Source organism: Pleurodeles waltl, chromosome 3_1, assembly GCF_031143425.1.
Source record: "Pleurodeles waltl isolate 20211129_DDA chromosome 3_1, aPleWal1.hap1.20221129, whole genome shotgun sequence".
Classification (NCBI taxonomy): domain Eukaryota; kingdom Metazoa; phylum Chordata; class Amphibia; order Caudata; family Salamandridae; genus Pleurodeles; species Pleurodeles waltl.
The window spans coordinates 5101166-5125545 of NC_090440.1; the positions used below are offsets into that span (position 1 = coordinate 5101166).

The 24380-nt window shown below is 47.8% G+C and overlaps 1 protein-coding gene across 1 annotated transcript in view; it reads right to left on the reverse strand.

The window, feature by feature from the left end:
- Window positions 1–24380, reverse strand: part of NDUFS3 (NADH:ubiquinone oxidoreductase core subunit S3) — a 64906-nt gene that overhangs the window by 34519 nt on the left and 6007 nt on the right. The window contains exon 2 of the mRNA XM_069221610.1: window positions 21817–21882. Coding sequence (XP_069077711.1) covers window positions 21817–21882 — 66 coding nt within the window. The remainder of the gene's footprint in view (window positions 1–21816; window positions 21883–24380) is intronic.

Genomic DNA, 24380 nt, shown 5'->3' on the forward strand with positions numbered 1-24380 from the left:
GGCACTGAGTGGAGTGAACTGTGTGCTGTGAAGGGTAAATGTGTGGCATTTCGTGGAGTGGAATTGTTTGGCATTGTGTGGACTGGAATTGAGTGGAGTGAAAATGGGTGGCACTGTGTGGAGTGAAATTGTGTGGAATAGATTTGTGTGGCACTGATTGGAGTGGAATTGTGTGGCATGGAGTGCAGATGATTTGTGAGCCACTGAGTGCCATGGGATGATGTGGAATTGTGTGGCACTGAGTAGAGTGAACTTGTGTGGCGTGGAATGGAGTAGAATTGTGTGGCATGCATACAAATCTGTGTTGCCCTCTATCCTGTCTCTTTGCAAATTGCACACGCACTTTAGAGTTGAAAGTAAGGTGGAAAAGGAAACAAAAGCTTTGTGGTGCTTGGACAGAGCACGAACAAGGTAAGCAAGCACTTTAAACCAAAAGGGTTAGCATGCACTTTCAAAGGTTCATACACATGGCACATGCACTTTATAACTAAAAGTAAGAGGAAATAAGAAGTGCTATTAAGTTCAACCGGGCATCCTCAAACCTAAAACTAAAAGGACTGGCGTGTGAGCCACCGTTGTGCCAGAATAATAATACATGCATTTAACTTTTGAAAGTCCCTTAAAACTGTTTGTTTATGCAACATGAGGAGAGGCCCACACGCAGTAAATCAAGAAACGGCCCCTATAATGACAAACAGATAAAAAAAGGCAATTTTTTAAACTGTTAGTTTATATATAAACATTACTTTTTATCTTATGTGCATTTTTATTCATATATAACCCGAGTAATAGTGCAATAATTGCTATTGTTTTGAAGCTGTTGCAATGGTTTTTATTAACTATGCAAACAAATGAAAACCTGAAACCTGAGCAACGTGTTAGACATACAAGTTGCACACTGCAGATGTTAGGGGAACAGCAGCATCTGTGATTAATGAAGCATCATAACAGTAGACCATGAGCACTCGTCCCCCCCACCCCCCACCACCAGCCACGCACGCAACCTCAGAATTACCCTCGACACCCAACTGAACATGAAGGAACACATCAACGCCGTCTCCTCTGCCTGCTTTCACATCCTCCGCAAGATCTTCCAATGGATCCCAATCTCATCCAGGAAGCCAGTCACCCAGGCCCTCATCTCCAGCCGACTCAACTATGGTAACACGCTCTACGCCAGAACCACGATACAGCTCCTGAGCCACCTAAAGACCCCCCAGAAGAACCAGCATCACTCCCCAACTTAGAGCTCTCCACTGCCTCCTAGTCTAGCAAAGATGCCTCTTCAAACTCCTCACACATGCCTACAAGGCCCTCCACAACTCTGGACCCTTCCTACATCAACCACCACCTGACACTTCACCAACGGATTAGAGACCTCCTCTCATCCACCCTCGCCTTGGCCCACATCCCCTGCATCCACTGCGACCGCTGCGGAGCCCGCTCCTTCTCCCACCTCGCCGCCAAGTCCTGGAACCACCTCTCCCTTCATCTGCGCACCTCCCCATCTCTGAAGGACTTCAGAAAGCAGCGCACAACTTGGCTGTTCGACCACCATTGCCATCCAGCCGAGGCTCAGGCAAACCTGCTGGCGCCTGGAGACCCCCCAGGGTGACAAGTTGCGCTATACAAGACCCCTTTGATTGACGGATTGTGAATAGACAAAATGGACGAATTTACCAGGGTACTTTAAGAACGGTAGCAAAATTCTGTAAAGTGAAGTATAAGGATTAGCCAATTATGAGGCAGCAAAGAAGAGTGACAATGAAGCCAACGAAGGCTAGGCAATGGGCGGGCCTCAAGTCCTTATTATAAACAATGCGCCTTGCTGAGAGAGCTCACGTGCTGTCGGCAAGAGAGACCTAAAAATTGAATGAAATAAAAAGGCAATTGTGTATGTGCTGTTTGGAACATTTTACATTATTTCTGGTCAAAATGCTCACACCTAAATAAATGCAAACAAAAACATGCTCTCCTTAAGGTTAAACTACGCTCTTGAAATTTTTCATATGGCTCCAGCAAGCAGTCTAGCTTTCACTAAGGTTCTCAGTCAGCCCTCTCACTGAGTTTGACACTCATTGTGTACGTCTAGGTAGGCTATGTCAGGGCTGGTTTATGATCAGTGCTTCTCGCCACAGCAGGACCACTGGCTATGTGGACACTGAATACACATTCCTTCCTGTCTTTAGCATGAAAATCCACCCAGTCCCCCGCAATGTGGGCCCTTCATGAACCCCAGATTATGTGCTCGCTGCATATGGCTCAGGACAAACGTTCCTCTGCACCACGATTTAATGTACATCACTAGGACAAGAGGTGCTTCCCTACACCAGAATGAAGGTGCATGCAGCTTACCTCATATTAGAACAACCTCTGCAGTAGGACTCTTGGCACGGCAACAGTGTCTGAAGAACCCTGCTCTCGTCTCTCGCCCCCAACATGCAATGCACACAGCAGACCCCTGACCCCCACTGAAACTACATCCTTGTCAAAGAGACATCTAGGACTGAATCTCTCATGCATAACTCAGCAGATAGATGTTCTCATTTGCCTTCCTCCTCTGGGAAGCCCGTGGGAAAGCAGGTGATGGGGTTTTCTGCTGTGCTGCCTCACATCAGCTTCCCTAGATTCAGCTAAGTACTGAGTTTCTGACACCCGTACTCTACACTCACTTTAGACTTCAAGGGAAAGCTGTGCAGTACCAGCTGAGGAAGGAGAATGCACTATTTGGGATTTGGTTCAGTCTCTGTTATCCAACAGCTCAGACCAAGGTGGACCAAAAGACAACATCAAAGCTACTACTTCGGGCTGGAAAGCGTGGAACTGCCTTGACCAGAACCAAGGTCGAACGACAGAGGCGCACATTGAAGATAAAGTTGAGGAGATAGTCTTCCAAAGAGTGACAAATATGTGCCCCCAGGCTGACCTGGACTGACATCTAAACCAAAGGCCCATCAGCACTACAAGGAAGCGGAGGATTCCCAAACAAAATGAGTCTACCGGGTGATCCGACTATCCATTCCCCATCCCTCTGCCTTAGGCTAGGTTGTCTGTACCAGGGCACGCTACTCACTGGTGGACATGACGGGGCCTCAATGAGCTTCTTGACATGACTGGGTCCCTGTGTTTCCTGGCTTTCCTGCTTCTGAGCTTGAAATGAATACTAGAAACTCCTTACAACCAAACCCCTGTAGGTGGGCGGATTTCATAGTGTGGGCCAGGTCACAACTAGCCTTCCAGAGTTATTTGCTTAGAAGAGTTGGCGGTCACCTAAACCAGGGTGTCTATGTTATTGGTGGGTTCAGCATCTTGCAGTGGAAGCCCGGGATTCCTAGGTGGCTTTGACCACAACTAGCCACTTCTGAAAGCCAGGCCCTGCATTTTTTGCATTCACTCGTGTTTCAACTGTCCCTGCTATTCCCTCTGTGGCACCACCATTGGCTCCGTGAACAGTGAGTCGACACAAGCGGACACCAGGGAATAACTGCGAATTTCAGCTGGCAACCTCCCCTGAATTATTTAAAAGTTCATCTTTTGACTGAAAGAACATTCCTGTTTTTTGGGCTTACTTTCCATCTTGGGAGGGGAGGGGAACTGGTATTTACGAGCAGCACAAAAGGGTCTCAAACCACAGGTCTTTGTGGCAATCCACGTGTCAGGCGTGTATACTTACAAGAGAAACTAGACAAAGGTACATTGTCCCTGAAGGGCTCTCTGGCCCCTAATTCACTGCCTCGGTCTTCAATTTATGACGGAGAATAACACATCTATAGATATTTCAAACTTTGTTTTAAGAACTTCAAAATCCTCAGAAATGGCATAATATTAGCCACAGAATATATTATTAAATAGTTAAAGACTGCACATCTAAGTGCACTGAAACTGTTTGGGGTCGTACATCATCCCCTGAAGTTGCAAAAGTGTTATGGTTTTAACTGTAATTATTTATTTTAATATTAAAATTACAATTCAGTTTTATAGTGGCACTATTTCTTAAATGTTCATCGTCTACCATTTCAGGATTGTCCAGAGTGAAGAAGAATTAGTAGTGTTGGATGCTTCTCCAGCCACTGGGCCAGTTGAAAGGATGCTGCAGGTGACGACAGGGGAGCCAGTCGAAGAGAACCGGTAGGTAGTTCCAATCTTCAAATGTCCAGGGATGTGGGGACACCTCGGGTCCTCTTCTCCATAGGCCAGGGGCAATGGGTGCAGAATTGTCTTGAGGCATCGGGTTTTCTCCACCAGAGCACTTGCGGTTGAGGGGGCCTGCGCAGAGAGGCTGAAGGTGACGTTGAAGTGTCCACAATGGACAAGTCCAAAGTGTGCTTTGTCTCTGAAAGACTGGGAGACAACGTTGACACTGTTGGCCAACTTCAGTTCGGTGTAGGAGGCACACGTGCAGTGTAGCTTTCCAGCGTCTGGTTTTCAGCAGTCCGGAGTCCTCGAAGTTCTCTTTGGGTGCCTGGGAATTTCTGGGTCTTTGTTGAAGATAAGCAGTCCTCCCAGGCTTTGGAGGCACAACAGCTGCAGGACGAGACAACTTAGGCGCAATTCGGCAGGAACAGCAAACAGGCCGACAAGGCTGGGTCCAAATCAGGTGCTTCTTCCATTGCTTTCGTAGCTCTTCAGTGTCCTTCTTCTTAGTTCAGAAGGAATCCGATTTCCTGGTGTCAGCGGCTCCCCTAAGTGCTGAAATTAGAGTAGTTTTGGGAAGTGTAGGACAGTAGCTATTGGGCTACTTACCCCTGGGGACACTGCACCCCCTATATGATCACTTCCTGTGGGAAGTGAACATAACCATTCGCCAGAGATCCTAAATCTGCCAACAACAAGAGGGTGTCCAGATCAGGCAGCTCACCTTAGGGGTGGGACTGACCTGAGGGGTGGACACAACTCCCTGAATACTAAATTTCCCGTCTGTCCAGGTGCCAAATGGGCCCTGGTGTGGGGGTGTGGGCGGGCTTGGGGGGAGGTGTGTCAGCATCTCTCCTGTGAGTGAAGCCAGAGCTGCATATCAAGGTCAGTGGCCTTCTTTGAAGCTCCCAGTCTTGGGATGCAGATCTATAGGTCATCCTGTTGTGTGGGGCAGTGTAACACCTCTCCCAGAGCAGGCGTTGTTGCTGACCATCCGGGAGCAAAAGCTCTCACCCTAGTGTGCATGGTTCTTGTATGGTAGTGGCAGGCTGGCTAAAACTAGACAGTCCGCACACTGGTAGTTGGTAGGTTTTCAGGGTGCACCTCTAAGGATGTATTAATCAATCAATCAATCAATCAATCACTGGCATCAGTGAGGATTTATTAATACGAGATGTTCAATACCAAACATCCCTATTTTCAGTGAAGCCATCATGTAGCTGGGGAACTCGTATTGACCAGTGTCCAGCGTACTTTAAATGGCTTTCCTGATCACTATGTCTAAGAATCGACAAAGACCTAGCAGGGGCATATCTGCTCTTGCAGAGAAGTCCTCACATGTAATATAAGGCACCCTGCCTTAGGGCTGCAAGGCCTCCTGTAGGGGTGACTTACATATATTGCCTGCAGTGTTAGGGGACATGGCACACAGGCTGCACCAAGACATGCAGCCTGCAATGGCAGTCTGCATGTACTAGGCTGTGGGTTACTGGAGGCTGGCACAATACATGCTGCACCCCTTGGCGACTCACTTCAGTACCCAGGTACCAGGGGCACCATTTACTAGGGACTTACAGGGGGGACAATGTTTTAGGGAAAGAAATCTGGCACTGGGGACCTGGATAGCAGGAACTCAGTGCACTTTCAGTCGAAATTACATCATGTACCAGGCAAAAAGTGGGGGTGACTATGTCACCTATGGAAGAAAAAAAAAAAGGTGCACTTTCCTGCACAGGAGGCATATTTATTATATATCAGCTTGAAAAAAAATACAGGGTGTGATCTACTTGGAACTCATCCAGGGTACAACAGGTCCCAACTCCTGCGGGAACAAAGAACCAAAGCTCATGAATTATTTTCTTTTTCTTTTGTTGCCTCCTTCTTTGCCTGCCACAGCCGAGTGTCCGAACCAACTTCTTATAATGCTTTAAATAATCTTAATAAAATAGTAAGACTATATGCGTATTCGCATTATGGTTGCTTCATAAAGAGCGTTGACCTTTGCATTTGGCCAAGTACCTATCCTGGTCGCAGATCAAAAGAGCCTCCGGGTTAGGGGCCCATAAACCGCCCTGAAACAAGTATGCATAACCTTCTTTTTCTGAGTAATATAAAACTGAATTTTCATAAGCAACAGGTTTAAACAGTGAGCCTGCCTTATGATGCGAGTCCTTTTCGTTTAGTAAGCCCAGAAAATGTTTTGCGGGTGTTATTTCTACTTCAGTCCTAATCCCAGTTTCTCCCTTGAAAAGCTGCCAGATTAGTTTGGTGCTCGGTGCCAAGGGGAGAGGGCAACCCGTGCACCAGATGATCTGTAGCCTGCGCTACAGAGAATCCCCTTCCGTGAGTGAATCACCCATGACACTACAAACTATGTCATGTGCCTGTGACCCCGGTGCAGCTTACACAGTCTTTAGGGTACTTGTCACTGCTACCTTGTGCTCACTGAACGATTGTGAGTTATACCTAGGACCGCCAAGGAGCTAGGACAGAAAACTTATATCCAACTGGATACTTTCTATTTCTGTGTCCCACACTGACTAGCTAGACAATAACCAGGGCCACTATAATTTTTAGCAGGGGAGGGTCACATTATGCAGCAACAGAAGGCAACTATTGCGGCATTATGCGGCATATTTGTGATAGTATTACTTCATTATTTGTCATTTTTACACTTGTTAACACTGTCTGGGCATTCAATCCACCTCATTCGTACCAGTTTAACACAGAAATGTAGCAATAAACTACAGAAAGGTGCCAGTCAACCTGTGCAAAGGACCTTCCACTGAGCAGCAACACGTCACTGTTTTCTTTACTAACTTTTGAAGCGCTTGAGCTAGAAATTTTTTTTTTATTGAAATCTGCAGATTATGCATTTTATGATGGGTTATGTGGCAAAACTACAACTTTGTGAAAATTGCAGCAGCCGCACAATCGCATAACAGCAGTGGCCCTGACAATAACAGACTTATTTAATCCCAAAGTCCCACGAAGAATGTTCAGAACCCCCCAAATTAGAGATCTGAACGAACACTGGATGCAGCCTCTAATTGGGGCCGCGTTTAGGGATGGATTGTTTATACCAGACCCTTAATGACTGTGACAGAGTGAGCTGCAGTATGGAAGCCGAGATGTGAATGTGGATAGACGGGGAGGAGGCACTGAGCTGGCACCAGGGGGGAAGCTGGTGTGCGAAGGCATCGTTAGGGGTTCTGCACACCGGCCCCAGTGCATAGAAATCTGAAGGTTATGACTGAAAGGCTGAGTGGAGGACGCCAAGTAAGAATGTGCTGAGTAGTGAAATGAAGAGGTTAGTCGAGCGTGAGGATGTTAGAATCTGTTTACAGTTTTATATTCACATTACATTGATTCGCTTGATTCGAGAAGGGGAGGGGGGGGGGGGGAGGCCTAATGATGGTTGGAAGTGCACAGGATGTTCACATGTGTGAAACCGGGGGGGTAACGGGGGGGCATGGCTTATCTGACCAGCTACGCAATTGACAAGGTAGATAGTGATGCCTGCAATGGAGAAGCCGAAATATTACAATGGTAACTCACTCTAGACTACTGACATGCAATGTAAGGGGGCTGAACTAATTCGTAAAAAGACATAGGATACTAACATATCTGTGCCGACATGGTACACAAACAGCCCTCCTCCAGGAGACACAGAAGACAGACACTGAGGTCAACAAACTGCATAGGAAATGGAGGGGACAGTTATATGTGTCTACCTACTCAAACTATGCCCACGGAGTACTGATGCGGATGGACCCACAGGTGACGTTTTTACTCAGCAGCTACCAAGCAGATGTCAATGGTAGATACCTACTGGTACATGGGATGCAAATATACTTGGTCAACATATATGCCCCACATGTAGATGACGGAAACCTTTCCTCCCGCACTAGAACACGCGCTGGCTCCATATTTTGGGATACCTTTGATGTGGGTTGCGGACTTCAACTGTGTCCTCAATGGAGACATGGATAGGCACTCCCCAAAGCTTCAAACGAAGCCAAACATGACCACCTCTCCTCAAACAGTGATGGACCGGTTACAAACCATAGACATATGGCATGCTTGAATACCACGCATCACACCTACAGCCTCTTGACAGATTTCTGGTATCACACGACATTGCACAGATACGCACTAATCTTCAAATCATGGGTACCTGTCATATCATGCTCCGGTGTCGGCAGATTGGCAGGTGGGGGGACATAGGCCCCAAACTCCAACCTGGCGATTATGGGAGGAAACTCTACAAGACCCCACCTTCAAAAAGGATCTCAGTAAAGTGATAGAGGGATACTTTGCCACAAATTTCCTCGCCTGGGTTTGCCTCCTATACACCTGTCCAATGGCGAGTGTGCAAACGGGACGGACAATTTCTGAAGCCTTTAGCGTGGAGAGGGGGACCCGACAGCCCGCTGCCCCCGCTTCTGTTCGCAACTGCAATACAGCCATTAGCGTAAACGTTGAGGAAGGAGATGGAGGGGTGATTGTGGGAGGACGTACACACATAGTCTCCTTATACGCAGACGATGCCTTAATATACCTGACAAACCTGATGCAATCTACCCTCAAGCTGCGCGATATCCTTACTGAGCTTCGAAGTATGGCAGGCCTATGTATTAACCAACGCAAATCACTACTTTTCCCAATGACACGAAGTATCATATTGTTGTAATAATTGGTCCGAATACCGGGGAAAAAAGATGCCTTCAGGGAAGTACCCGCAGCAGCTTGCCGACTGTGTGTCTTAATCGGACGCCATTTTGGATTCGGACCAAATATTACAACAATGTGATGTATAAACATGCATATCATACTGCCTTGGGAAAGCCCTAGGTGGAATCACCATAGAGGGCGAAACACGTGTCGGCTGTTGCAATGGACTCACATTCATCTACTCTCTGGATACATTTATGAATTGATGACTGGCTCTGTCTTGTTCCACATCCACTAAATGTCTTCGAATGGATTTATGAACCTATGAATAAAGACTGTGTACATTTGACTCATCTACGTGGGTTCTCATTTTTCACACGTTCTGGATTCTTCCTCTGAAGGGGTCACCCCTTAACTTTGAGTTCCCACTTACAAAACATTGCTTTAAAAGGCAATCAATCAGGAAGGGATTTTTGGACCGCTACCATAGGATAAAATGAATCCCACACATAAGCTTGGTGCCATCAATGTGAATACATGCCAGAGCACTTTATACACATGGCCTGAGATTGGCATAAGCTGCGTGGTATCTTTGCAAAGTTTATAGATAACTTGAAAGAATTAACAACAATACAGGCTGAACTATTGCCCAAGCACTGCTTATTAAATGTACTTACTCTCTCAAAAAAGGGGAAGAAAATGCAGTACTGATTCGCGCAGTTTGGGTTGGCCGTGGCGAAACGCTGTATCTCGATACACTGGGCCCAAAACTAGACCCCTACAGAGATGGGAAACAGGCTTTAGGGAATGGGGAATAGCTGAAGAGAGGCGCATGGGAATGGTTCGACATGAAGAACACGCAGAACAGGACATAGAAATATGGAGTGACATGTTAGAAAACCTAGGCGAATGAGACCTTCATGTGTCCACACAACACGCACAGTCAGTATCATAGTGAATTAGAGTTTATTGGAGCAGAGAGTCAGAGTGGAGTGACCTAGAGTGAAGTGCTGTAAAGTACAATGCTGCAGAGTAGATTGACAGAGTGCATTGGCTTTAAGTAAGGTGGTGTAGAGATCATTGGCGTAGCGTGCAGTGGCATAGACTGAGTAGAGTGGCGTAGAGTAGTGCAGCATAGATTGCAGTGGTGCAGAGTGCAATGGTGTAGAGTGGAGTGGTGCAGAGCAGAGTGGCATAGGGTGGAGTGACGTACCTTGTTTCAAAGTACAGTGAAGTAGTGCAGGATAGAGTGCTGAGTAGAGTCGCGTAGAGTGGTGCGGAGTAATTACAGTGGCAGAGTGTGGTGGCGTAGAGTAGTGGTGCGGAGTAGAGTAACGTGGAGCAGTGCAGCATAGATTGCAGTGGTGTAGAGTGCAATGGCGTGGAGAGGTGAAGGGTGGAGTGACGTAGCGTAGATTGTTTCAGAGTACGTTGAAGTGGTGCAGGATAGAGTGCTGAAGTGTGAGTAGAGCGGCGCAGCGGAGTGTGGAGTGGTGCAGAGTAATTACAGTGGCAGAGAGTGGTGGCATAAAGATGGGTGGTGCAGAGTACAGTGGAGTGGTGCAGGATAGAGTGCTGAAGCGTGTTTCAGAGTAAAGTATACTGACAGAGTGTAGTGGTGGAGAGTAGTTGGCATAGAATGCAGTGGAGTAGAAAGAAATGGTCTTGAGTTAAGTGGTGCAGAGTACGTTGCGTAGAGTGCAGTGGTGTAGAATGGCGCAAGACAGTAGAGTGGCATGGAGTGCAGTCGTGTAGTGTAGATTGTTTCAGAGTAGAGAGATGTGGCATAAAGTGAAGGGCTTCAGGGTAGAGTGGAATGGCCTAGACTAGAGTGGTGTAGAGTGTAGCGGCGAAGAGTGCAGTGGTGCAGAGTAGAGTCCCGAGGTATAGAGTAAAGTGCCGTAGAATGCAGTGGAGTAGAGAGGTTCAGTGGCATAGAGTGCAGAGGTGCAGAGTGCAGCGGCGTAAACTGACGCTGTGTAGACTAATGTGGCGTAAAGTCAAGTGGCACAGAGAAATTATATCCTTGTGTTCTGTGAAAATAATTCAAATGGAAGCAGTAATTTGCTTTCACTCTGTCCTTGATGCCAGATTGCCCATGTGCGGCTGCACCTGCTGCACAAATAGAAAGAGGACAAATGTGTGTGCGCTAAAGTGTTATGAAATAGTACTGATGAGGATTTGTTGTTTAAAAAAAACCAAAAAAACACATTGACGTATGTTAGAGGTGATAACACAAGTAGGTCAAATCTATTTTAACCTGTGTTTGGTGCATTGGACGGCTGGGAGCTATCTGACGCCACGGTGCTCTTGTGCGTCAGACAGCTTCCGGCCGTCCATGCACATAGTACTGGAAATCCCTCTGGTGCCAGAGCCAGAGGGATTTCCTGCACAAAGAAACAGCCTCGGGAGCTGGGGGAGAGCTTTCCCAGCTCCCAAGGCAGTTTCTTTGTTTTCAGGGAAATGACGATCAGTGCGCGTGGTGCACTGACGTAATTTCACTGAACACAGAAGTGAAATGAGCCGATCCACTAATTTCACTTTCTCTGCATCAGTGCTTGTGGGGCTACCTCAGATCCACTCCACTAGACACCAGGGAGGGGGAGCTCCCCCTGTTTTCTGTTTCAGTACAGTTCAGTCTTTCGGGGGAAGGGGGAGCAGCACAGTCCGTGCATGGCACTGCCCCTACCCTAAAAAAATTGATACAGTCTTTCTGCCCTCATTGGGGCAGATGGAGACAATAGCCCCCAAGCTGTCCCCCTGGAGGTGTCACAAAGCCAATTGGGCACCATTGACTATTAGGGGTAAGGGCTGCCAAGAATGAGCAAAACAATGTCCCATCCCACAATGCCCTGCAAACCTCCAACTTTGCCTGAAGTCACGCATTTTCCTTACATTTCTGTAGGATCCACACAAGTTACACCATTCCTGTAAGGAAATGCCTCCTTGGCATGGTTACCCCTGACTTTTTGCCTTTGCTGATGCTATGTTTTGAATTGAAAGTGTGCTGAGGCCTGCTAACCAGGCCCCAGCACCAGTGTTCTTTCCCTAACCTGTACTTTTGTTTTCACAATTGGCACACCCTGGCATCCAGGTAAGTCCCTTGTAACTGGTACCCCTGGTACCAAGGGCCCTGATGCCAGGGAAGGTCTCTAAGGGCTGCAGCATATCTTATGCCACCCTGGGGACCCCTCACTCAGCACAGACACACTGCTTGCCAGCTTGTGTGTGCTGGTCAGGACAAAACGAGTAAATCGACATGGCACTCCCCTCAGGGTGCCATGCCAACCTCACACTGCCTATGCAGTATAGATAAGTCACCCCTCTAGCAGGCCTTACAGCCCTAAGGCAGGGTGCACTATACCATGGGTGAGGGCACCAGTGCATGAGCACTGTGCCCCTACAGTGTCTAAGCCAAACCTTAGACATTGTAAGTGCAGGGTAGCCATAAGAGTATATGGTCTGGGAGTCTGTCAAACACGAACTCCACAGCACCATAATGGCTACACTGAAAACTGGGAAGTTTGCTATCAAACTTCTCAGCACAATAAATGCACAGTGATGCCAGTGTACACTTTATTGTGAAATACACCCCAGAGGGCACCTTAGAGGTGCCCCCTGAAACATTAACCAACTACCTGTGTAGGCTGACTGGTTTTAGCATCCTGCCACACTCGAGACATGTTGCTGGCCACATGGGGAGAGTGCCTTTGTCACTCTGTGGCCAGTAACAAAGCCTGCACTGGGTGGAGATGCTAACACCTCCCCCAGGCAGGAGCTGTCACACCTGGCGGGGAGCCTCAAAGGCTCACCCCCTTTGTTCCAGCACCACAGGGCATTCCAGCTAGTGGAGTTGCCCGCCCCCTCCGGCCACAGACCCACTTTTGGCAGCAAGGCCGGAGGAGATAATGAGAAAAACAAGGAGGAGTCACTGACCACTCAGGACAGCCCCTAAGGCAATCTGAGCTGAAGTGACTCTGACTTTTAGGAATCCTCCATCTTGCAGATGGAGAATCCCCCCAATAGGGATAGGAATGTGACCACCTCCCCTTGGGAGGAGGCACAAAAAGGGTGTAGCCACCCTCAGGGCTAGTAGCCATCGGCTACTGCCCTCCCTGACCTAAACACACCCCTAAATTCTGTATTTAGGGGCTCCCCTGAACCTAGGAACGCAGATTCCTGCAACTTAAGAAGAAGAGGACTGCTGAGCTGAAACACCCTGCAGAGAAGACGGAGACACCAACTGCTTTGGCCCCAGCCCTACCGGCCTGTCTCCCTCCTTCGGAAGAAAACTGCTCCAGCGATGCTTTCCCCAGGACCAGCAACCTCTGAATCCTCAGAGGACTGCCCTGCTTCAAAAAGACCAAGAAACTCCCGAGAACAGCGGCCCTGTTCAACAAAGACTGCAACTTTGTTTCCAGAGGAGCAGCTTTAAAGACCCCTGCAATTCCCGCCAGAAGCGTGAGACTTGCAACTCTGCACCCGACGCCCCCGGCTCGACTTGTGGAGAACCAACACTGCAGGGAGGACTCCCCGGCGACTCCGAGACTGTGAGTAACCAAAGTTGTCCCCCCTGAACCCCCACAGTGACGCCTGCAGAGGGAATCCCGAGGCTCCCCCTGACCGCGACTGTCTGATTCCCAGATCCTGACGCCTGGAAAAGACCCTGCACCCGCAGCCCACAGGACCTGAAGGATCGGAACTCCAGTGCAGGAGTGACCCCCAGGAGGCCCTCTCCCTTGCCCAGGCGGTGGCTACCCCGAGGAGCCCCCCCCCCCTTGCCTACCTGCATCGCTGAAGAGACCCCTTGGTCTCCCATTGATTCCTATTACAAACCCGATGCTTGTTTGCACACTGCACCCGGCCGCCCCCGCGCTGCTGAGGGTGTACTTTCTGTGTGGACTTGTGTCCCCCCCCCGGTGCCCTATAAAACCCCCCTGGTCTGCCCTCCGAAGACGCGGGTACTTACCTGCTGGCAGACTGGAACCGGGGCACCCCCTTCTCCATTGAAGCCTATGTGTTTTGGGCACCACTTTGAACTCTGCACCTGACCGGCCCTGAGCTGCTGGTGTGGTAACTTTGGGGTTGCTCTGAACCCCCAACGGTGGGCTACCTTGGACCCAAATTTGAACCCCATAGGTGGTTTACTTACCTGCAAGAACTAACAATAACTTACCTCCCCTAGGAACTGTGAAAATTGCACTGTGTCTAGTTTTAAAATAGCTATATGTGTTTTATTTGAAAAGTATATATGCTATTGTGATTATTCAAAGTTCCTAAAATACTTACCTGCAATACCTTTCATGCAAAGTATTACATGTAGAATTTGAACCTAACTAAGAAAATATATTTTTCTATACAAAAACCTATTGGCCTGGAATTGTCTCCGAGTGTGTGTTTCTCATTTATTGCCTGTGTGTATGTACAACAAATGCTTAACACTACTCTCCTTTGATAAGCCTACTGCTCGACCACACTGCCACACAATAGAGCATTAGTATTATCTCTTTTTGCCACTATCTTACCTCTAAGGGGAACCCTTGGACTCTGTGCATACTATTCCTTACTTTGAAATAGTGCATACAGAGCCAACTTCCTACAATTCCCAATTCCCATAGGTGTCTAGTTTTCAAAAACTTACAGGTTGGCTAGGTTTCCCTATGTGCCGGCTGAGCTAGGGTCCAAAACCTAGAGCTACCCACATCTGAAAAGAGGGGGCCGTTTTCAGTGGAAAAATGAGCTGTATACATGTTGTGTTTTGGGAAGTTTCCTGTCGCGGACACTAGGCCTACCCACACAAATGATGTACCATTTTTATCTGGAGACTTGGGGGAATGCCAGTTGGAAGGAAGTGTGTGGCTCCCCACAGTCTTCAGAACTTTCCATCACAGATATGTAAGGAAAATGTGTTTTTTTCCGTCAAAGTTTGAGGTTTGGAAGAGATTCCGGGTTAAAAAACAAATGCTGATAGCCATGCAAGTCAGCTCACCCTGGATACCCCTAGGTGTCTAGTTTTGGGAAATGTACAGGTTGGCTAGGTTTCCCTAGGTGCCGACTAAGCTTGGGTCAAAAATTTAGAGCTACCCACCTTGAAAAAAAGAGGGTCTGTTTTAGGTGAAAAAATGTGCTGTGTCGATGATGTGTTTTGGGCAGTTTCCGGAAGTAGGCACTAGGTCTACACACACAAGTGAAGTACCTTTTTTTATCAGGAGACTTGTGGTAGCCTAGAACAGTAGAACATTTGTTATTACCACCAGGATTTTGCTGCATTTATGCCTTTCAATTATAAGCTAGTGTATAAGACAGATGACATTTTGAAAAATATCCTCTAAATCTTACGCGAGTACGGGTACCCAAAAATTCAGAGATGTGGAAATAACCACTGCTCCTCGACTTTATATCATGTGCCCAACTCAGAAATACATATGTTTCCTTCAGATCCATTTTTCACTCGATTTCGCAATAAGAATTGGTCTATACTTGATATTCAAGGAAAAACCACTGTACAGTGCAGCTCAGTTGTTGACTCTGGGTACCTTGGGTTCTTGGGGAACCTACAAGCCCTATATGTCCCCACAACCAGAACGGTCTAGCGGACGTAACGGCATATTGCTTTTGTCAATTGGCCACTGTGAGGAAAAGTTACAGATGAAAATGTTGTCACAAATGCCTTTTTTCTTACTCATCATCAATGTTTCTTTATTTCAACAGTTATTTTCCTTGGGAAAACCTTGAGAGATCTACAAATATGACGCATTGCTGCATTCAGAATGTTGTTTACTTTTCAGAAATGCATAGCTTTTCTAGATCACCCATCGGTTTCCCACTGGTTTCCACCATAAACTGGAAGTAGGTTGAGAGCACAGAAAATAGAGCAAATAGGCTACCTCTTGGAAAAATGCTAAAACTGTGGTACAAAATGTGTTTTTTGATTCAGCTCTGCATGTTCCTGAAAGCTGGGCAGATGGTGACTTTAGAACAGCAAACAGTTTGTGGATGCCATTTTTAGGGAGAAAAAAAACAGACTTATCTGGAGCACGTTTCCCTATTTTTCTAAAAAAAGCTCAAACTTTTTTTCTCAGTCCCCTCCAGGGTAATCCACAAACCCTGGGCACCATTTAGAGTTCCCAAGATGTTTGAAAAAGCACGAAAATTTGGCGTGGATAGCTCATGTGCATAAAACATTATGGAGGCCCAAGCACGAACTACCACAAATAGCCAAAATGGGCTCAGTACTGGGGGGGGGGGGCTAGCAGATAATGGGTTGATGAAAAAGTGGTCCCTGGCAGAGGTAGTGTTGCGGACTGTAGTGGTATCAATTAACGATGCTGCTGTGTTTTATTGTGGAACAACAAATTATTATTGTATATTGATCTTATTTTTAGCATAAGTGTTACTGCACGCAGGACGTGTAATGTAATTAACGCACACTAAGTAATGCTGTGTAAACTACGGCTGGAAAAGTAATAAGTGTTTGTGCTGCTATGTGATTTAATTAGTGAAAGACTGGCCTGAAAGAGCACAGATTCGTGATTGTTGTCACTGTAGATACAGAGTCGGGCAAAGTGTTGAGAACCTAAAGGCAGACTGTTAAGCTTTGAAGTTGGGAAGCAGAGGGAGAGGGGTTTGGGGGTGCTTAGACCTCTGGGTGGGTGGCTCTAAGATTGGGGTGTCTCTGTTTACAAGCAGCAGGAAGCTTAATGTTACAATTTGCACATTTGTGCATAAAAGCCCAAGGGAGTGAAGTGACCACCTTGGAGCCCGTAGACCTCTAGTCTGCACTGAAGTTAGGACTTTGTAAAAGAAGAGGGGGGAGGCGAGCCTAGGGCCAGAGAAGGACCATGTAGACGGGGGATGTGAAGTTGTGGTTTATGTTCACTGTGTTTGTGTTGGGCATGGTGCCACTGTACCTGCTGCACAAATGTAATGTCCGGTCTGGTTAAGTGTTGTCCAGAATGACTGATAGAGAGGAAGGTGTCTTGTTGGTGTGAGCGCCCCGAAGCACGATGATAAGTTGTGGTGTTAGTCAACAATAGCCATACCTTATATTTTATCATGGAGCTAGGGTCAAAATGTATGTTCTGGTGTCGGCGCTTTGTGGTATCTCCTGGTACAAGTACAGGAACTGTGTTCCTTTTGTCTGTTTAGCATGAAAACTACAGCACTGGCGTAGGTTTAATTAATCTTTCCATGAGTGCCTAGTTTCCTGGTGTCACTGCACTTGCTGTTTGAAAATAAGCTTCTGGAAGTGCGTGATCAAAGAAAGAGGTGGTTTGAGGTGCTTAGAAGAGCAGTGATGGGGAGCTGCTGTTTGTGAAGAAAAAACTTTGCCTTTTTGCCTATGCTGAACTCGTCCCGGTGTAAGTTTCAGACACCAGGACATATTTAGCAGCCCCTGCACCACTGTCTGCTTTCATTCTAAATAGCAACATGCAAGGGGGCTTTTTTGTTTATTTTCATCTCCAGCTGGGCCAAAGCTCAAGGCCGAAGTTAAGGAGCTATCAGGCCTCCTTTTCTGCCAATCTGACCCTGGGTGGGTGTGGTCTGGAGGCGCACACGTAGATGAAAATGGAAGGGAGGGGGAAGAAAGGCTCGCAGCTTATCATCACTTCACCGTATGCTTGTCAACTTGCTCAGTCTCTGTTTACAAAAGAAATGCATGTACAGTAAGAATGTCAGATTTGTTGGTCTGTCCCAGTATTTGCACAAGTAATGTAAATGTCCCAGTCCAGGGTGTCAGAGCACTTTACATAACATACATGTTATGTATTGACAATAAATCATGTAAGTATGTAAATGAATGTCCAAGATCTTTGTTGCATAAAACAGTGAGGATTACAAGGTGTAGGAGTCATGTACTTAATAGTTCACTGTGCTATATTAAAAGGATTACAATTTACTAACTGCAAGTAACAAAAGGATCTCTGTGTTAAAAGCCGTAACAGACTTACGTATAGCTAAAATAAAAATCTGTCATCCTCTTGTAACATGATATGCTATTTAAGGGTTATGTTACAGCCTCGTAAATTCAGCATAGTAGGGACAGGAGCAAGCCCCATGGGGGAAGTAATCTGCATTCCTCTTTTCTCTAAACGCTTTCACTTTGAAGCCAGCGAAAGCAAAGTAAACACTAAGCTACCTCAAAGGACAAGCATGACATTTGACGTCTGTCTTTGAATGCATAGCACAGGTGACAAGATAAGAAAAAGATTTAAAGGCCTGTTCACAGAGCCCAAGTTTGTGGAAGACTACAGTAAACAAGGTTTAGGCAACAGGAGGGCTGAACTGAACACGGACAGCCTAAAGCAAATAAAGCCAGCAAATGGAAAGCCACAGACCACAAAGCCAATTGTAATCAAAGAGGAGAATGAATTCCTAGATCAACTTTCTGAAAGTCCCCAAGATGCCTTTAGGGTGATGTTGGAAATGGCCCTTTTTGCAGGGTTATCCCCAAACTTTTTGCCTTCGTCCTCCTATTTTTTCAGGTCTGTTTTGCTGGTTCATTGTCACTGCGCACTTCACCACTGCTAATCAGTGCTAAAGTGCAAGTGCTTCCTATAGAAATGTTACTATTGATGGGTTTATCCATGATTGGCATATCTGATTTACTGCCAAGTCCCAAGTAAAGTGCACCTGAGGTGCCCAGAGCCTGTAAATCAAATGCTACTTGTGGGCCTGCAGCACTGGTTGTGCCACCCACATTAGTAGCCCTGTAACCATGCCTCAGACCTGCCACTGCAGTGTCTGTGTGTGCAGTTTTAAACTACCAATTCGACTTGGAAAGTGTACCCACTTGCCAGGCCTAAACCTTCCCTTTTACTACATGTCAGCCACCCCTAAGTTAGGCCCTAGGTAGCCCCAGGGGCAGGGTGCAGTGTATGTTTAAGGTAGGACAACAGTGAAATACTGCCAAATTCGGTTTTCACTGTGCAAGGCCTATCCCTCTCATAGGTTAACATGGGGGCTGCCTTTAAATATCCTAAAAGCGGAGATTCCCTGTGAGAGCAGATAAAAATGTGGAGTTTATGGTCTCTGAACTCAAGTTAAAAATACACCTTTTAGTGAAGTTGGTTTTTAAATTGTCTGTTTGAAAATGCCACTTTTAGAAAGTAGGCATTTTCTTGATTAAACCATTCTGTGACTCTGTCTGTTTGTGGATTGTCTGTCTGGGTCAGTTTGACAGTTGGGCTAATTTGCACTTCTCTAGACAGTGACACAAAAAGGGAGGAGGGTGTAGCCTGCATATCCTGATGAGCCATCTGAGCTAGAGGGAGGGAGGAGTGGTCGTTCACACCTGAAAGGACTGTGCCTGCCCCCACACGATGCCGTCTCCGACCCTCTGGTGAGTGTCTGGGGCTTGGCCAAGACATGGAAGGATCTGGCAAACACTTGAGTCTTTGCTTTGAAGTTTGCCAACTTCAAAGGCAGAAAGGGGTATAAGAAAAGACCCAAAACCCCTGACTTTTAGAATCTTTCTGGAATCAAGAAGAACCTCTGCCAAGGAGAAGAGCTGGAGGAGGAGTACTGTCACTTTGCTGTGCTGCTTTGCTGGACTGGCCTGCAGTTGCTGCTTGAAAAGAGTGCAAAGGGTGAACTTTGCTGTGTGTCCTGCTTGAGAAAGTTCTCCAAGAGCTTGGAGTAGAGCTTGCCTCCTGTTGGAAGTCTCAGGGACACCAAAGACTTCAGTGTCCTCGACCTGCAGCACTGGGAACTGTGTGTTTTGTGCTGTTCAGGAGGAGAAATCACTGCGATGCCGCCAACGACGCCGCTGGCCTGCTCCATGACCTGCCGACGACACATGGGTTGCATTGCCCCGCATCACAGAGCGGCCCTGGTCTCACCGACGCCGCCATCGGACGATTTCACTGAGCCGCTGCTCACACCGTGACCTGTGGGCCCGCAGTACGGCATCGCCTGCTCACACCGCAGTCTGGGCCTCCCCGATGATGGCGCTCCTGCTGAGACCGGCGCCGCTACATGCACCATAGCCTGTGGACATCACTTGTGAGGAGCACGAAGCACCGTCCCACACCGCCCGCAGCCCAGGTCCACCGACGCCAGCACCATCGACTCCTGTGTCATCACCAGGCATCCCTGCCTGCACCGTGGCCTGTGGACACCACTTGTGAGGGTCACAAAGCCCTGTCCCGTCCTGCACCACAGGCTTGAGCCTACCAACGACAGCGCTTCCGCAACGACGACGCCGCTGCCTGCACCGTGACCTGTGAACACCGCAGGTTGCACCGCCCAGCTTCACACCACAGCCCTGGTCTCGCGACGCCGCTGTCACTGCCTGCACCGTGACCTGTGGGCATTGTCCCGCTTCACACCGCAGCCTGTACACCATCAGCGCCGGCGCACCTCACTTCATCAGCCCGGAGTTCGATCTGCAAGGCGTGTGACTTCAAGGGCCCAATGACTCCTGCACACTTAATAATGTGTGTTATGTGCAAGTGCTTTACACATTGCTTCTGAGATAAGCCTGACTGCTCGTACCAAGCTACCAAGGGGGTGAGCAGGGGTTATATGAGCGGGTATTCTCCATACCCAGACTAGAGTGAGGTTCCCTCTTTGGACAGGGTGCAAACCGACTGCCAACTAGAGACCCCATTTCTAACAGGTAATATCAAAAAATCAATGCTTTATTAGTAGCGTTGATAGACAACGCAAGGGTTTATATTAGAATGAATAGTATTGAAAGTTGGTACTTTACCTATTGATTTCAACAGTGTTGAAATGGTGGATTATAACTAGTTTTACTAATGCTATGACAGCCGGACAAAGCCAGTAGGGCTGCCTTATTGATACAGACATCTCCTTATATTGTGATTCTATCTAGCATAGGTGGGAGGGATTGTGAATGTGGGCTCAGCGCTTGCTGGGGTTGTAAACGGTTCTGAGGGTGTCACCAAAGGTATTTCCATGTACATAATTGTATGTATTTGTAATTAATGCATAATATTTATTAGTCCTGCTGGCCTCTAAAAGGTTACTTTTTGATAAGGATCTAGATTTTCCGATTCCTTGCCAGACCTGTACTCTGCCTGGGCTCCAAGTGCCCTCTCCCACTTGGAGGGGGCATGGGGTCAACCCCTGCCCATCCACAGCCAATAAGCAGGCCACCAACCCTACTGCAATCCCCAGGTCGCACTGCCTCCTGGCGAATTCCACGGCCCTGGTGTGTTAGCGAAGTCCACGGAAGTGCCACTGGAATCCTCCTGGGTCACACAGGAGGTCTATTACCCAAACACTTAACGACTCTACTGTGTGAGGAGGCTTTTGTTTGTCCTGTTGGCCAGCATAGTAATCAACTTGGACCAGTAGGATGGAAAAAGGCCTGGAGTCTGATTATAGATACGCCATGAAAACATGATAATTCTCAAAAGTGCCATAAACACTACAGTAATCACAAAAGTGAAAGTAGATTTGCTCTCTGGGTACATGTTTAGCCTCTGACTGATACCTGACCTGTAGCTCTAGGACGATGTATGGTGAAACTCTGCAGGGGCACAGATTCCCCCATGCGGTACAATGCAATGAGCACACAGGCTTTCAGTAAACACTACAGAGCTACAGTCAGCTACAGTGCACAGACACCCAAGTAGCACGACAGCAGTCTATCATGCTTAGCTCGCACACGTGTCCTCACATGTTCATATGTAACCAGCCCAGAGTTTCTTTCCTTAACTAACTTAAATGGCAGACACTAGTGGTTAGCACTCAGTCCATTTCCGCAGAATTTACGATGAGTAAAACTTAAGTAGCGAGAGTCACTCACAATAAAAGTCCAAAAACCTGGAAATCAAAAGTGAAAACTCCAGAGGGACTAAAATGAGCAGAGCCCATTTCTTGTACTCTGGCAGTGAAAAAGAGCAAAAAGTGATATTTAAAAGTCCTATGTTGACTTTTGTTTTAATTTTGTGCTTAAGGGCTTGTTTCCTGGCCTTGTTCTAACCCTCTCCACCTTGCAAACCCCCAACCCAGAACTACCATAAAATGTTGACTTACGTTTCGTCTCAGTAGTTGTTCCCTGAAGTCTCCTCTGTACGAAGACAGCATGACGGTAGGCAGTAACTGCAAAAGAAAAAGGACAAATGAGTGTAAGCTTCAGCAGCAGGAGTGTACTATAACACAAAGTCCACACAACACTAAAGAGAAAAAGGCCCCTTACTGCAGACCAATGGGCCCTACTCGCAGCAGGCAAAGAGACCTTGGCCCTACTTGTTGCAGTTAAAGTGGGAATGCTGACTGCAGAATAGGAAGTGACTCAGTACACGGAAAGGGGCCTGTTAGTTCAGGGAAAAGGGACCCTCTCTGGAGATCAAGGGGTGTCTATACCATTTAACTGCAGATGAAGAACCCCTTCCTCACTGGCTGACTACAGCAAAGAGGTCTCCCCAACTGACTGCAGGCAAAGGGCCCCTCCCAATACAGGGAAAGGAGGGGACACTCAATGCAAACCAAGGGGCATCCTCTCTGCAGGCCAATGACTCCATGCACTTCAGGTCAGGTGTAGGAAGCTGGCTTGGTGTGTGGTGAGTACCCAAGGTACTTACACCTTATACCAGGTGCAGGTATCCCCTCTCAGTGACGTGTAGGCAGTGCCTAGAAACCAGGCTCTATAGAGGTAGCTGTGGATGAGCAGCCAAGACCAATCTAGGGGACATGCAAAACCAGTGCAGTCACACAGCACTTACACACATGAAAGAAAACACTCAGGTGTACAAAATAAAGGTACTTTATTTTTAGAACACAGTACCACAAAATACTAGAAGGGCAACCTTCCAATAGGAGGTAAGTAATACACTAAATATATACACTAGTAATCAGAAATAGGAATAGAAAAGGTTAGAAAACAGTTCAAATAGCAATAACCAGTAGTGACCCTAGGGGGAGCACAAACCATATACTAAAAAAATGGAATGCGAACACAGGACCCCCACCTAGGTAAGTGGAATGTGTAGAGGGGAGCTGGGTGTATTAGAAAACAGCAAAGGTAAGTAACACTGTACCCCCCAGCGAAAAGGAAGAAAAGACACCCAGACAAGACTACAAGAAACCTGCAGTGGATTCCTGGAGAGGAAGACCTGTGGAGAGAGGGGACCAAGTCCAAGAGTCACAGTGGGGTCCAGGAGGAGAAGAGGCTACTACCAACCCAGCTGTAGTTGCAGGAGTTGGTCGACGGTGATGAAGAACAGGTCAGCACTGCAGCCCTGGAGCCAGAGAAGAGTTCCTGAAGGATGCAGAAGTTGTCCCACGCTGGAAGGAAGACTGCAGACAGGTGTTGGTGCAGGAATTCGACCAACAAGCCTTGGCAAAGGCAAATTCGCAGTTGGTCGAAAAGAGGTGCTGGCAGGAACCAGCAAGGCCCAGGACGACTCAACCCAGGAGTGGGAGTCACAGGAGACCCTCAGCATCGCAGAAGGTCCAAAGAAGCAGACACAGCACCAACAGGAGTCCCATAGGACGGTGACACGAGTCGCAGAAGAAGCCCACACAACACTACAAAAGGGAATCTCACGCAACAGGAGAACCACGCAGAAGCCTGTGCTTTGCATGAAGGAGTGCTCAGGGTTGAAACTGCACGTAGCCTGAAGATCCCTTGGAGAAGATGCCAACAAGCCTTGGCAGCTGCAAGAGACGCAGTGCACGGGGGTACTGTCCTGCGTGGGAAGGCAAAGGCTTACCTCCACCATAATTGGACAGCTAGTAGAGAGGATCAAGGGGACCACTCCAGACCACCACCTGTGATGCAGGATCCACGCAGCTCAGCAGGAGATGGGATCCACGCAGCCGGTCTTGGTTGCAGTTGGTGCCTGCGGATGCAGGGGAGTGGCTCCTTCACTCCAAGGGAGATTTCTTATTTCTTCTTGTGCAGGCTAAAGAATTGCTGTCTTCTGAGGATGCACAGCTGGAGAAATGTTGCAGGGCTGGCAGGGATCTTGGAAACAATGTTGCAGAAGAGTCTTCCTCGTGAACTGCAGGGCTGTTGGTTCTTGGAGGGTCCAGATGCGGAGGTTGCAGAGGAGTCCTGCTGGAATCTTGCAAGTGAAATCTGAGGACCCACCCAAGAGAGAGACCCTAAATAGCCCAGGAAGGGGGATTGGTCACCTAGCCAGGTAACACCTAGCAGGAGGAGGCTCTGACGTCACCTGCCTGGACTGGCCACTCAGATGATCCCAGAGTTTCCTGCCAACCTGGTTAACAAGATGGCAGAACCCAGGGACCATCTGGAGGAGCTCTGAGCACCACCCCTAGGGTGGTGATGTACAGGGGAGTGGTCACTCCCCTTTCCATTGTCCAGTTTTACGCCAGAGCAGGGACTGGGGGTCCCTGAACCGGTGTGGACTGGTTTAGGCACGGAGGGCACCAAATAGGCCCTTCAAAGCATATCAAGGGCTTGGGGAGGCTGCCCATCCCAAGCCAGTCACACCTATTTCCAAAGGGAGAGGGTGTTACCTCCCTCTCCCAAAGGCAATCCCTTGTTCCGCCTTCCTAGGCTTGATCAGATCAAGCAGCAGGAGGGCAGAAACCTGTCTGAGGGGTGACAGCAGCTTGGGCTGCCCAGAAAA